The sequence below is a fragment of the Rhinolophus sinicus genome, linkage group LG07 (genome assembly GCF_036562045.2).
Source record: "Rhinolophus sinicus isolate RSC01 linkage group LG07, ASM3656204v1, whole genome shotgun sequence".
In the NCBI taxonomy this organism is placed as follows: domain Eukaryota; kingdom Metazoa; phylum Chordata; class Mammalia; order Chiroptera; family Rhinolophidae; genus Rhinolophus; species Rhinolophus sinicus.
In genome coordinates, this window is record NC_133757.1 from 110,976,286 (window position 1) to 110,992,687 (window position 16,402).

General features: G+C 37.8%; 1 protein-coding gene across 8 annotated transcripts in view; it reads right to left on the reverse strand.

The window, feature by feature from the left end:
- GAB1 (GRB2 associated binding protein 1) overlaps positions 1-16,402 on the reverse strand; it is a 112,763-nt gene that overhangs the window by 31,789 nt on the left and 64,572 nt on the right. For all 8 annotated transcript variants that reach the window (XM_019730774.2, XM_019730772.2, XM_019730771.2 and 5 more), the window contains exon 2: positions 2,725-3,019. In XM_019730774.2, the coding sequence (XP_019586333.1) occupies positions 2,725-3,019 (295 nt within the window). The remainder of the gene's footprint in view (positions 1-2,724; positions 3,020-16,402) is intronic.

A 16,402-nucleotide genomic window follows, 5' to 3' on the forward strand; every position in this document is an offset into this window, starting at 1 on the left:
ATTCTGACTACTAATATCAAAGAAAATGATGTGCTAAGTACAAAAATAAAGTTCTCAGGACATTATCAATTATAATCACAGAGCCTTTTAAAACTACCTAGGTTTTTCCCTGACGCTCTTAAGACTAAATCAACTGCTATCTATGCTTATTTACTTTTTCTCTAGCAGAACACTTATCAACCGGTATATAATTCTAATTATTTGCCTGTCTCCAACTAGACTAACTATGAGTTCTACAGAGGGTAAGAACTGTATTTATACACTCCCATAGTATCATACTTTAACAAAAATATAGTATATAAATTAAACATATATTAAAGTATAATTTTACATATATGTAATAAATACATATATACATATACATGTATATATATATATTTATTACATACATATATACAGATATATATTTATCAATTATATACATATATATCACTCCTGCACTTATCAATAACTGTAATGAATTATTTTGGGTACGAATCCTCTCCCATTAGATGCTCCATTCCATTTATGTAACGTTTGCCACTTGTCTCCTTAAATAGTCACCTAATATATATTGCTTAAGTAAATGCCCAAAGCCTAGTAGAATGCTGGCAAACTCACCTAATCTGGTAAATTATTGAATTAACTTTCTAAAGCAGACAAAACTTTTTCTTCTTCGCAGAGCTGACTGGGTGTTCATCAAGCTCCCAGATGATAACAATCATTCTAAGGTGGACAAATGGCCCAGACTCGGTGCCTGAAAACTTGCAAAGCTAACCTGGGATACTTGAGCATTAGAAGTTCTCAAGTTTACTCACCCTTGAATGGGATTCCAAAAATTAGACACTCACATTCTTTTGACTGCAGAGTGTACCTCCTCTAAGAGGGCATCTCACGTCTTTTGTTAAATATTTAGGAGAATTATAAAAAAAACAAAGAGAGGCAGAAGAACACCTACTTAGTCCTTCCGATCAGTTGAATCTATACAGGCAACCAATGGGGAGAGAAGTCTGCCTTTATGTCCCCAAAGCAAATTCTAAATTGAAAACGTAGCAGGCAAAAGAACAATATCAACAAAAAGATTATACAAAGGCTTAACTTATTTTAACTGAAAGTCCATCACATAACGAAACTAATGTGGTGTCTAAATCCAATAATTATCATTACTGAGTAGTTATTAAGTAACCATTAACTAGAAAGCTATCTCATTTGTGACTTGAACTTTCCAATCCTCCACTGCACTCAAATATACACTGTATGTGCAAACAAGAAAAGAAAGGCGTTTAACTGGAGTTAGAAATAATACCCCACACCTACTTAAAATGTGAACATATTTAGTAACTTCACAAAAACAACTGAAGCCTTCATTCCCCACATGAAACAATTTCTTGAGGCTTTTAATCATAGAGGTCTGTCAAAGAGCTCTAGTTCATTAGGTGCCTCCTGTCTAAACTGGATGCCTCCTTCCCTCTCTCAGTGCTGCTGGGATTCTGGATTCCTCACCAAGGGATTTTCCCCATCCCACTAAGCCAAGCCCAGCCCTGGAAGTACCTTCTCCTGGGCTGTTGACCGGCCAGAGAGGAAGCACCATGCTGACCTGAGCTAATTAGAGATGATTACTGTTTCACTTCAGTCCAAAACTTGATGTTGATGGTTAATACAATTTTCCCACCCCTTGCTGAATCTCCAGCACTTCTAAATATAGATATTTGGAAATACACACTTGCAAATGTGAGTACAACCATGAAGACAATAAGGTCAAAGACCTTATTCCTGATTTTTGGCTCTCCAAACCTAAATTCGTACTGGAGTCCCCTATATAGGTTCTTCATGTTTGCTTACAAAGGAAGAGAGTAGAGAAGTGGACAGGGAAGAACTGTCCCTGTCAGCACAGCTATGTAAAAGCACCTGGAGAGGAATTCCACGTGTAAAATTCTTCCTGAGAGCCAGAATCACTCAGCTCTTCCCAGGATAGAAACCCCAAATCTCAGATCCTCAAGCAACTCTTCCCTTGCTTTTATCACTCACAGCCCTCTACTCCAGTCAAGCAGAATTCTATTCCACCTCAACTTAGCACCTAAGCCTGAAGAGTTCTGCATTCCTCGTAGAAATGCTTCCTTCAAAAGTCCACAATTTACAATCTGTCTTCCTCTGAGAAGCTTTCTTCACTATGTCTTATTCAAACGGTGAGCCCCCCCTCTTCCTCCATGCTCTTTTTAGGACCTCTGCATTAAGTAAATGCATTTGTTCGCTTACTTTTTCAGGCTTTGTGACCGAATCCCATTTGTTTTTCATAGGTATTGATAATCACTGTGGCTGTTTCATAACTTCATAATCCAACATATTTTTAAAAATAACACCTGAAGAACTAAGTTGAGCCACATGAAAATGCTGTTTTTAATAGATCAAAAACAGTAAAATACCAGCAGTGTTATAAGGTTCAACTTAATATTTATATAGGAACTCAAGAAATGCTCTTAAACGGAATGTCTTCTTGTCACCTTCTTCTTTAGGACATTTATTTAGACACTGCCCCACAATGGTTAAGTTTCTTTTCCCAAAACCTTAAAAAGAGTTTCTCCTCAAACTGATTAAAGGGTATAGTTGGTTTCTCCAAATGTTGTCACAGGTATGAAAAATCCAAAATATAACACTGTGTAACCAAAATAACAAAGCCTTTTGTATAATAGTTCTGACAGTGTAATAATAAAGGAGAAATGCTGAATAATAAAATCTTGAACTTACCTTCTTCTGTAGGATTAAACCCACAGATGTCACAAATACAACGAACCCACTTATTCATCTCTTCCTCACTGTCTGCCACCAAGTAGAAAATTCGGTCAATGGTGTTGATATCAAAAATGTAGCTGTTTTCAAACTCTTTTTTGTTAAATGTCAACCCAGCATCAACTTGCTGACATAAATTTAAATCAATAATACGGATAGGCTTCTTGGCATGATCATTTTTGTAATATTCCAAGACATCTGGATCCCCAGTTAAACGACCACTGCGCAGCACAAACCACCTCCTCTTCCATGCCTAGAAACAAACAAAAACATGCATCTAGCATTCATCTGAGAAATTTTTCAAGAAGATACACATTTATCAAATCAATTTTACTAATACATTATCTAGAGTCGCATACAATGTTTTGTTTCCAAAGATTTATCTACCATGCCAGCAAACTTTACTGATGCCCCAATTCACTTAATAATGTGTATGTATATACATATTTATTATTTTCTATATATTGATTGATATTGAAGATATTGCACTGATATGAAATATCAAGTTAACAAAAGAAAGGAGATTTAGTTTTTACCAACTATAAAAAAGCAGTGGTTTCAACAAATGGTGCTAGGAAAAGTAGATATCTACATACAGCATAATGAAGCTAGGTTCTTACCTTACATCATACAACACACAAAAATTAACTCAAAAGAGATCAAAGACTGAAATGCAGGAGCTAACATTATAAAACTTAGGAGAAAACATAAAGACAAGCTTCATGACATTATATTCTGCAATGATTTCTTGGATATGACAAGAGCGCAGGAAACAAAAGAAAAAATAGGTAAGCTGAACTATGTCAAAATGTATAACTTTTATACATTGAAGGAATTGATCAACAGAGTAAAAAAAAAACAATGCACAGAATGGGGGGGACACATTTGCAAATCATATATCTTATAAGAAATTAATGTCCAGAATACATAAAGAACTCCTACAAGTCAACAACAACAAAAATAAACCACCCAATTAAAAAATGGGCAAAGGACTTGAATAGACTCTCCAAAGAAGATATACAATTGGCCAATAAGCACACGAAAAGATGTTCGATTATCACTATCATTAGAGAAACGCAAATCAAAACCACAATGATGAGATAGCACTTCATACACATTAGAATGGTTATTATCAAAAAAGCAGAAAATAACAAGTGTTGGCCAGGAGATGGAGAAATTGGAACCTCTGTACATTGCTGGTAGAAATATAAAATGGTGTAACTGCTGTGGAAAATGGTATGGCAGTTCTTCAAAAAATTCCAGTTGTGGGTATATATCCGAAAGAATTGAAAGCAAAGTCTCAAAAGGGTATTTGTACACCCATATTCATAGCAGCATTATTCACAACAGTCAAAAGCTGGAAGCAATCTAACTATCCATTGATGAACGAAGCAATAAACAAAATGTGGTGTACACATATCATGGAATATTATTCAGCCTTAAAAGGGAAGAAAATTCTAACACATGCTACAACATGGATGAATCTTGAGATGTTATGCTGAGTGAAATAAGCCAGTCACAAAAAGACAACAACCGTATGATTCTGCTTATATGAGGGACCTTTAGTAATCAAATTCATAATGACAGAACAGAAAGCCAGGGTTCGGGGGAGGGAGGAATAGAGAGTTAGTGTTCAACGGGTACAGTTTCAGTTGGGGAAGATGAAAAAGTTCTGGAGATGCATGATGGTGATGGCTGCACAACAATGTGAACTACATAATGCCACTGAACTGCACACATACAAATGGTTAAACTGGTAAATTTTGTTACGTATATCTTATCACAATTTTTTTTAAAAAACCAATGTTTTTTCATGTCTTTATACTATGCCATAAAGAATAAACATAAAGGTGCTTCTTCAAAAGGCTCCTTCATATTTTAAGCTATAGGGTTTTTTTTCTCTCTCTCTCTCTCTCTCTCTCTCTCTCTCTCTCTCTCTCTCTCTCTCTCTCTCTCTCTCTCGTGTGGGGGCAAAGAGTAGGGAGGGTAAAAATGGTATAGGAGCTTTCCTGGTTTCTCACCTGGAAAGTAAGCAAAGAAATGGACTCACTGTATCTTTCTTTCCGCTAGAATGCTGTTCAGGCTACATGGATAAGAGCTACATAATTGAGTATAAGATATAACTTTTTTTTCAGTCTTTCTCCTTCTCTTCCCAACAAACATATATTAGCAATCTGGACATATACTCATCAGGTACTCCCCTCCATAACAGTATCCTCCCTAAAATCTACATTGATCAAATAATAGAAGCAGAACCAAATGACTGCAACAGTCGACTTCAGCGGTCTTTAAACCTAACACCTCCACCTAGAATCAAAATTATGCCTCACTTCTCTTTGAAGGTCTTCCTCAGCTGGCAGTTGGCTAGATCACAAAGAGGCCTGTTTTAGTAAATCTCAACCACCTACTAAGCGACATTCTCTACTCCAGACTGAACATGCGAATATGACTGCCCAAAGAAGACACTCTAGGAAGTGGAAGAACCGAGAAACATGATAATTTGTGAACCCCAATGAAATCAAACATTCTTAACGGCTACTGTACAATTATGCTCATGTGGAGATCATGATGGAGCACCAGTCACAACACCTCCATCCTTTATTTCTGGAAAAGCATAACCAGACAAACTATGTCTCTTCTAGTGATAACATAGGGTAATAACAGCCATGTTATGCTTATGGCATTTTCAGAAATTGTATTCATGATAGTAAATAAGTTGAGCGCTCGCTCTACATACAGTCTAGTTAGACAAAGAATGCTCACAAAGTTGGTACCATCACGTAGGCCAGTTTCTACAATATTATTTCTATTTCTTCATTAACACCTATATCAGTCTACTTCTAAAAATCTGCCCAATTATAATCACCAAAAGCAATACTAGTACGACACAAGAGGGTCTCTATATGTTTTGTTTTCCAAAATTTGGCATATATATAACACAAAAGGCATCAACTGAAAAAAACGAAAAAACAAAAAACAAAACCGCTTCATTTTATCCTGAAAAACCCATGTGGCCAGAGAGAAAAGAGGATTAACTAAAAGCCACATATACTTCTCAATAGATGTTTGGTCTGAGTCTTCATCTTCACTAAGTTTTACAATAAATTCTGACATGAATCAATTTGACTTGTAGTTCATAGAAGGAGGTGCTAGTTAAGTCATGACAATGGTCTGAGGCAAAGACAGAGAAAATGAAAAATAAGGGGCCTGAATGGTCCATGAACCAGCTCATCTGGTGTTTAGTAACTTGGACAATTTTATCAAAAACTGAATTAACTTGGGTGATAGCTTTAGGTTGAACATTATAATAGATTCTTTAAATTGTACCCATGCAATAAAAGTTGTATACATGAAGAAGTAAATTAATGAGTTTCCCAGTCAATAAGTTATTGATTATACTGTAAAGACCATGCTAGGTACATGTGAGAAGGCATCTCAAGGAGTTTACTAATTATGAAGAAAATACCTACCATAAAAGAAAATATTTGAGACTATAGGAACCTTGGCAAAATATCTGCAGAACTGTTGCTAAATGGACAGGCATTCCTTCATGGAAACACGTATGCAATCCTTTAACAAGAAGATTAGCAGAAAAGTAACAAAGGCCTAAAAATATTACATAGTTCTTTAACATCATCAAGATTTTAAGTTGATTTCCAATCTGACTGCAACTCAAAGGAAAAAATAGATGATTGGTGTTCAGGAGACGGCAGTGTGGAATTCTATAGATGCTTTAGATAATATTGAAGTCAAAGTGTTCAATTCACGTGAATTTAGCCCTGGCTTCTGGATTATAAAAATCCATTCAGTTAACATGTAAGACATCTGTTTATTTCAAAATAAATGAATATCGTCTCTTAGTAAAATTATGCCTTTATGGATACCTCCCTACCGAGCAGTAAGCTTGAAAAAAAGAGAAGTAAACAGAAAAGATAATATAGTATTGTCATTTATCCAGGGCCATCAAGAGCTGTATTTTTTAGGAAGTGACTTCTCGAGATAGTGAAGGGTCCGTCTTTCAAAACAGAAATGACTTTTTAAAACTTCAAAGTCCCACATGGAAATCTTTCCAAAATGCCTGACTACATAAATGTATTGAACATCTTTCATTCACCCCCCAGTGACTCAGACTAGGTATTCAAGGCATCAGTTTCTACGCTGCACTTCAGTGAAGCTGTCTGAGTGTTGGACTGTATGGGTCATTGGCCCCTGCTCAAGAGTGCCATACTGCTGTGCTTGCATAGTTCATCTATAATCGTTTCATCAGTGCTCACTTCTCCCTTCTAATAATATGGTGTATAGGATGCCAAACAGTTTCCTGCCTCAGGGACTTTGCACATGCTATTTCCTAAGTCCAGTACATTCCTTCCCCCAGTGCTGACCAGGCTGGCTTGGACCTTCAGGCCCTCCCTTCCCTAACCACCCTCAACCCAACCACCCCCGGTGTAAAGCAGGGCATAGTTTTAGGGATTCTATGACTTACCTGTGTAGTGATTTCTGTTATTGTGCAACTCAATTTGTTTTGCATTTATGTGTTTAGTATCTAACTCCCTAAGCAGATAAAGTCCAAGGAAACAGTGACCATGTCTACTTTATTTGCCATTACGTACTCAATGAATAGCACAGTGTCTGGTACCTAGAAATATGTGTACAATAAACAAATTCCCCTATGACTATAAAGTTGTACATTTTTCGAGAATATTAGATTAGCTACATGGGCCACACTGAAGAGGAAGACATGCTTTCAAAACTTCTTCTACTTGAGAAAAAGAGCTCCAATATTGAACATATACATAATAAAATAAACACAACTAGGACAGCTTTACCAAAGCACCTGCACAAAGCTTGGGAAAATGACGAAGAAAGAATGCAATGTGTCCTTTTGCTACAGCTTATTGTGTCACTCTGTCTTCTGGTTAACTGTGGCTCCTCCATCCATTTCATCGCTCCCCTATTGAAATGATATTGTTAAAATTTAAAAGGCCCTTGGAAACTAAAATAAATAGCCAAGAAATGAGTAGCAATGAATTGAGGTGCCCCAGATAGACTGGGCTCGTGATTACAGAGGCTGGATAGACATTATATAACAGACGAACGAACCCTTTACAGCAGGAAATTACAGCATTAAAACACAGAATTTAGCCAAAGCACCTGCCACTTATTTAGTTATTTTTAACATGGTCCAAATGTGAATGTTTGTCTCAGTCACAAAATGAGTCACTCTCATTGAATCTGGCACGGATGAAACTGGAAAACAAAAGCAATTACATAAACTACACACTTTAATAAGGCAGATACAAAGGTTCTCTGGATTATGGTACAAAGCACAATTTAGCCACAGAATAAAGCTTGATGCTTGACAAGAGAACTGACATCAGCACCCTTGCTAATCACAGCACAAAAGCTTCTCTATGTTTTGTCAGAGCACAAAATGGGCTCACATCAATCAGTCTTTGTTATCTGAAAATATCTGGGATTCTTCAAGTTTGCCCTATTTTTATCCTTGCTGCCTTGGTAGCCCCAGAGAAAGCTGTACATTGCCTCACTGATCCTGCAGAGCAGTCAGAGACAAAAAAAAAAAAAAAAAGACAAGCTTTCTTAGAAACCTTCAAAACCAAGCACTCAAAGCAATTTTCAACAAAATTCATGTGAAAATCATTTTAACTACTGAACTCCCATTACTAGCATTACTAGCATGAATTCCCATTACTAGCATGTTCGCAGAGAGGAGCGCTGCGAAAATTTGTGTATTTGTGCTGTTGTCATTTCTTATAACGCAATGGCCACTGTAATTGTAAGTTGAATAAATAATGCATAAATAAGACTTCATCAGCAGGTCTGCATTTTGAACTACGGTAGCTAAAAGCACTATAGTCTGATACCAGTGTCTCATTTCAGGGTTTCAAGATTAACTTTAGCTACTACATTAACATCAAAACAGAATCGTATACATGAGTAGTCCATGGATCCCACTGGAAATATATTTAGATCAGACGCCAAACTAAATATCCATAAGGCTTGGAGTCTCTGCACTGCCATTTACCAAGCCCTACGTTCAGCCCCCTGCCTGCAGGATAAAGCCCAAACTCTGGCAGGGCACACGGGGCCCTCCAAGTCTCCCTATCTCTCTGCCTCACTTCTTGTCTCTGCCTTCCAACCACCTTAGAAATGCCTGCAGTTCCCCTAATACTCTGCTTCTGTCCTACCTCTGGCCTTGACACATGCTGCCCCTCGGCACATCATCTACCTCATGGATTCGGCTCCCACCTCGTTGGGGAACCATCCCTGAGTAGGACCCTCTAAGCTCTCCGTCCCTTTCTGGCTCATTCCTAGTTATCTAGTGTTTGACATCCCTTCAAGTCTGTTCCTTAAGGACTGGAGCCATCTTTTCCCTGTTTATCTTTCTTTCCCCATTGTCTAGTCCCAAGGAGGTGCTCAAGGTTTGCTGAACATGCCAACCAAAGAGACGAGGATAAAAATATGGAAGTTCCCGCACTATCTATGCTTTACGGGGATACTGACATGAACGCAACCTGCGCAGCCAATTTGCAATTTGGCTGACAAGAATTGTCAGGCAACGTAGCAGCGTATAAAGCACAAATCAAGAATAAAAATAATAATAAACCTCTACAGCTATGAAGGCTATTTTTAAACTTCATTTTAAAGGAAATGTTCTTTTAAATAGTCTCTGTATTTAAGCAAATTGCACACATTAAACTGAAGACACACATGCCACATCGAAGGAAGGTCTCATCACACACTCTTCCAGAGTATGGGTATGTTCGTGTGTACGTGTACGTATTGGCCAGAAAGTGTGGATGGAGTCCCATCCCCCCTATATAGATCTTCCCTAGTAGGAAGAAAATTTTCAATCTGGATTAGCCCCAAACCATTACTTGCAATAATATTAACAAATGCACAATATGCCTTATTTGACTAAATGGCAAATGGGCTCAGTTATAAAGAAAAACATGGTAACTGCTGCACACTTGTCTCTGAGTTCTGTTAACTGACAGAGCACATGTCTGGTGTGACGCTTGCCAAGATTTCACAATCCCTTCCCTGCACCTTTACTGGAAGAGCTAATTATTGAGGGAATAGCCAAGGTATGGTTGGGCAAAAGAGAAGAGGTGGCCCAGTGATTCTCAACTCTAGCTGGACATAACAAATGTCTGGAGAACTTTTTAAAAAACAGACACCTGGGGCCTCACCTGAGATCCATTATATTATTCTGGACGTTCAGCCCTGGTCTAGACACATGTAGTTTTAAATGCTCAACAGGTGATTCTACTGTGCCATCAAGACTAAGCACCGCCATCCAATCAACAGACAAAATTAAGTGGCTCCCTAAAATAGAATTAAAAAAACAAAACAAAACAAAAGAGGGGTCCTTTCAAGCGTATGTCTAATTCCTTATCTTCTCATCCCTCCTGCTCTTTCCAATGCGGTTTATATATCCCTTCTTGTTTTTGTTCACAGTATTTATCCCACTGGAGTTCAACTCCTCTCTACTATTGGAAGCCTCATCCATTCTTCAAGATTCTGTCCAAACCTTCCCCTTTCCTCACCACACCTTCCCTCTGGACTCTTGGCAACCCACCAGTTATTGCCCTGAAATGTCTCTTGCAATGCTATGGGACAGTTAGAACCATCTGTTATTTTACCATGTACATCTCCAAATGTTCCAAATGCTTATGAATTGTTTTCCCAGCAAGACATCAAGTTCCTTGAAAGCGGAGACCATTCCTTAAAATCGTTTTGTATCTGTGACAGCACTTCAAACATTGTGAAGCCCTCAAAGCCTGGATGGGGTGCTTTTCAAGTTTTCTGTTCATCAGAATCATCGTGGAGAGCCAGTAGGTTTGAATGAAAGGATCTCAGGGACAGAAAAGAGACGCCTAAAGTTGTTATTGGGGTAAAGTTCAAAGTCCTTACACAAGATGGCCTTCTCCAATGTCTCCCCTCCACAGACAACTGCAGTGACCACCCACATGGTTCCCTCCCTACTCTAGGGCTTCCCATTTTGTTGTTTTGGTTTTAGTCTAATACACCCTGTCTCTCTCACCCAATGAGCTCCTACTCCCTCCTACAAGACCCTGTCAAGATCTCTTCTCTGAAGTTTTCCTCAACACCTCTGTCCCCCACCCTGAGTCAGGACATCTACCTGCTCCTGCTCCTCTGAGTTGTCAGCACACAGGTCCCTAGGTAGCCACGTAACAAGCCTATTCCCTTACAAACTTCAGAAAGAACTCTGACAACTACTGCACCGAGGTCTCTCTAGTGGCTGAACTTTAAAGTTGACCTTTATCTGATAACCTGAAGAAGAACAACACTTTCTACATTTTTGAGCCAACAGCATGAACATCACCACTGTAATGTGACTAACCGTATATTATCCTAGGGAATTGGGAAAGAAAGCACAGTGGAACTTTCTTATTTTGAAATCTCTTAAAAGGTATTTCACAACTGATATTTAAGGAAAGAAGACCATTACAATGAGTTCCTCAGAATTCAAAATTTATGTATAATCTCAGAAATCTGTAAAATGTTAGGATTGAATATATGTGTTTCACAAGATGAAAATGCTAGTTTTAGTAAGGTAGGTTTTAATCTAAATTTCATCAGCAGCGTAAGGTTAAATTTAAATACATTACAAGGCATCTATACAATAATAAGTCGAAGTAAAACCTTTAAAAAGCAAAATTGATCTATATATATGAAAAATGCCCACAATTGTTAAATGAAAAAAGCAAGTTGCAGAATTGTACGTATATGATTCCACTTGTCTGAAATGATTGTGTTTTTGTACACACACAATACACACAAACTATGTTTAGAGAAACATGTCTGGAAGGAGATATACCGGAAGTGTTAAATGTGGTAATTCCAGGAATAGGACTAGGAGGGTATGACAAGTTTCATATTTTTATTTCATATACTTTTTTACAGTCTGAATTTTCCAAGGAGCTTCTATGTATTACTCTTGTAATTTTAAAAAATTACATGTTTAAAAAGCTTGTCTAAAAATGCTCTTTAAAAAGTCTTTTAATATTTTTAAACCCCCAAATTTTATGTATGTATGGAAATGCATAATCTTCTTCTTATTCTGCAACTAATGAATGAATTTAACCTTTTTTTAAAAAAATATAGAATTCCAGGATACATCTGGAAGGAGTCTTAGTCAGGAAATAGTTTAGACAAATAAAGTATAACTACTTTGTTTTAAAGACTGGAATTCTGGGGTTAAAGAAAAAAAGGAAAGTTGGGAGCACTTAAAATAGAAGAAAAATTTTTCTTCTTCTTCCCATAAAGTCCAGTGGTTGTAATACTCACACTATTTTAATTTTCTTTACAAATCATGTCAGTAAACGATAATATACTTAGATATTTAAATATCTAAAATGAGCACTTTGGAAAATTACCTGTTAAAAATATTAAATTTCCATCATAATCCTACCAGGGCAAATAATATAAAGAAAAACAAATTACCATGAAGTAGGGACAAAAGAAAACACTTTGCTTTAAAATACTTGAGTTGTTTTCCAGGAAGCACCATCTTTTCTCATAGAGCAAAATAAGGAAAAAACAGGCTTGGTGGAAGTTTCCACTCCGCTGGCTCTATCATTATGATCATCTGTTCCAAACACACACAAGCCTAAAATTTCCTGTTTTCAAACCATTGTCACCATTTTCTAGCCTAGTGCTATCTGTGCTAACTTTAGCTGAGTAATATAAACAAACGAATACACCAAAAATAATGCAAAACAAAGCCTAGATGTAGGCTAACATCTGATCCACAAACCTTTTAAATAGGAGTTTACATACATGGCCTGGACAAAAACAAATTAGCTGCACCTGAAACAATTTCATAATAGCAAAACTAATAATAATAAAAAAAGAAACAGTCAAATTTAATTTAGAAATACTATAGTAGCTGTGGGAAAAAAAATTCTGGGAATGTTAAAACAATTACTTAATAGTGTATATATAATTTATTAGGTTGGTGCAAAAGCAATTGCGGTTTTTGTAATTATTTTTAAACTTTTAAACTGCACTTACTTTTGCACCAACCTAATACTTGTTGAAATCATTGTTAAACTGACGCCCATCCCAAAGCCCTGCCTAAGTCCTACAGAAAACAAATAAACAAAAAAAGCCACGACGAATGCTCCTTAGTATTTAACATACACAAAGTACATAGTTCTTGCACCTTTTTCTGGTCGACTGCTTTGAGAATTTGATAAATGCAACAAAACCTTTTCTTAGAAAAAGGCACAAAAATATTGTACGTAGTTTCAGGGGTTCATAGGACTCCCATGGCACACGTTAGAACACTTGAAATAGGACTACATTTTAATACTTCTTACTGCACAGAAAAGTTTAGTTTGAGACTTGGACCACCAACCAGGGAAATTTCATTACCCAAGTTTCACAGGAAAGTAGATTACCTCGGAGCATTAACTCTCACTACAGCACTGTGGAGCAGGTCGAGTATATTTTTACTTGTAAATACTTATACCAGTTCACATCTCATCAAAATTCCCAGTCGTCAGGGCTGTGGGGACACACTCTAACTCTGGGGTTTCAGGCTTCCTTCCCCTGACCAAGAGGCTGCAGGGAGGCAGGAGCCTGGTTTACAGTGTCCTGTGACTGGGGATGGAGACCTAGGGTGACTTACAGCTGAACCTGTACTTGGAAGGAAGACCACCTGCCTTGGGTTTCCTCTAATAGCACCTTTCTTTACTACCATGTGCAATAAGAGTCTGTGAGCTCACATCAGTTTGTGGTCAGAAGAAAACGCGGTCAGGGAGTCCACTCCATCTTTTGGAATCGGCTTCGGCTTGCCTCTGGCCCAGACGAAAGGTCACTGGAGTCATATGCAATCTGGCCAGTTAGAGATTTAGAATGGGAGCTGCAGCTAGTGATAGAGCAAGTAACTACCGGGCCCTGTCTTCTGCATCTCTGTCTCCCTAAGAACCTGTGGAGGCAGAGGTAGCATAAACATCCAGGCAGACTCCACCAATCTAGATGAAAACAGCACAAGTGCAGTAAACGGCTGTGAGCTTCATCATGAACTCCAAACAAGCCCAGAGTCCTGAGCCCAGCCTTTAATTCCATTTCTAGGAATCTCACCTAAGGAAATGCAAAATGCAGTTAAATATGTAGGTGTCAAAATACTCAACTCAGTGTTGTTTATATTAGTAAATAGTTGGTGCTACTGTCTAAACATTCAGCAGTAGGTAGGGTGACCCACCATCCCAGTTTTCCCAGGACTGTCGTGGTTTTAGCACTGGAAGTTCCGCCTCCTGGGAAACCCCTCAGTCCCCAGCAAACCAGGATGATGGGTGACAGCAGGGAACTGAGTAAGTACATTATGATACATCTTCATAAGGGAGTCTTATACATTCACTAAAATGACACTCCTCCCTCCCCTCCAGCCCCACGGTTTGCAAAAGTTCCAAAATACTGAGAGATCTCGGCAAAGAGCTAATCTTTTCCATCTGGAGTAAGTGGAACGTGATAGGGAGGGACCCCAGCCACACCCTGCTTCCTACCCTTTCTGGCCCCCCTTCACCTGTGGGTGTCCACAGCATTTGCGCAAACCTCCACCAGAGTCCTCTGCTCTTGTATGTCAGTCAACCCCTCGTACAATTGCCTTCCTCCCCAAGACCCTGTCTTATCATCCCTCTTTCAGTGCTTAGCCTAGCGCAGAGCAAGGACCTGGTGGCTTGGAAAGCTCGTGCGTTACCTGAACAGGTGCCTGCTGGTGACCCTGCGACGCTGTCTCTATTTTTCGCTAACGCAGTCTTCCCGTGAGCAGATGACGTGCCAAACCAACAGTGGGCCTTCTATTGCTGTGTGAGGTCTGCCATAAAACCTTGCAAACCTTCACCTCCACACGGCTCAGTCAACAAAAAGTGAAACTTAATCAAGGGACAAGTCAATATGAAACCAGGCCAATCTGCTAATATCAGGAACCTACAGCTTCAGACCTACAGTGCCTCCAGCATTTTGAGAATGGCTATATCGTTTAGTTATAAAACATTACTGACGTTTATAATGTTTATAAGACATCAATTTATATATACATAGTTGTATATTCTCTATAACCAGATTCTGACACAGATATACAGAGGGGGCCAAAAAAATGTATACACATTTTAAGAAAGGAAAAAACTGTATTAATATATACCGATAACAAGAGAATTATTAGATTGGTGCAAAAGTCATTGCGGTTTAAAAGGTTAAAAATAATTACAAAAACCGCAATGACTTTTGCACCAACCTAACACAAATCACATTTGACTTCTGCAATTACAAGAGGTGCTCAAAGTGGTTACCATCAGTGTCCAGACACTTCTGATGACGTGACAGCGAACTATTGCTTGAGCAACATTGTATCCATTGTATCCATTTTTTTGCCACCCTGTATATATTCAAATAAATATTTTCTATATATACATATATATTATATATAAATAATATATATGTATATATATTTTTTCACATTGTTTTGTGTGTGCGTGTGTGTGTGTGTGTGTGTGTGTGTGTGTGTGTATGTAAAATGATATTCCAGGCTCTGAGGCTAGAATGTGATGTGTTTAGAGAGAAGAAGGGCAAAATGCCACGTGCTATGAAGTATGGTATATTAAGGCACATGTTTAACTGAAGAAGAAGATGTGAGATCTTCACTTAAATATTTTTGTTTAAGTGCTAGGAAATTGATATCACCTCTCAAATTAAAGTCACAAAATTTTCCAGCACAGCTGCAAATTCTCGTAGCAGCTTTAGAGCAGTGGTGTCCAACGGGGCTCTCTGCAATGACGGAAACGGCTGTGCTAGGCATCGCAGTAGCCACGAGCCACATGTGGCTACAGAGAACTTGAAAAGTGGCTGGAATTGATTTTCTAATTTATTTTATTTAATTTAGTCACATGTGGCTAGGGCTATCATATGGACAGTGCGGTTTTAAAGGCCATTTTTGTGACTTGAGGGAGAAGCAGACAAATCACTAAAGAACAGTAGCTCCAAATGGTAATAAAATATAAAATGAAATTAATGTTTAAATAGTGTAGTACTACTATAAGCTGTTGTGCCTGAGATGCTAACAGTTGTGTGGACCTGAGTTTATTGGGTTTCACAAATTTACTTTGCCCACAGATGCATGTCACTTATATTGCTGTGATTATTATATTTTGGAAAACAAAATGCTTGCTGACATAGAGATTACAAAAATCACAACACTAGTAATCTGGAATTTTTAAAATAAAAATTTATCTTCCATGTAACCAATAAATTTCTAAACTATACTTGTTCAGCTATCCAATCTAAAATAATTCTAGGGTAGAACTAGTGTTTTGAGTTTGCAGCAAAACATACAAAGACATTCTCACTTTCTCCTCTGAATTTCTTCTTGAACATTCACAATTTACAATAAAGTGAAACACTGACACATTGAGATTGGATCACAGTTCAAAAACAACACATACACAATAAAAACTAAAGGAAAAGTACTTAAGAGTTACAAAAACAAATTTCAAATTTCCATAATTTCATTTATATGCAATAAGCCAAAATAATGCTTAGTATGATTTTCTTCTGAACATAAGACTCAGTCTAAAGCTTCCAGAACAAA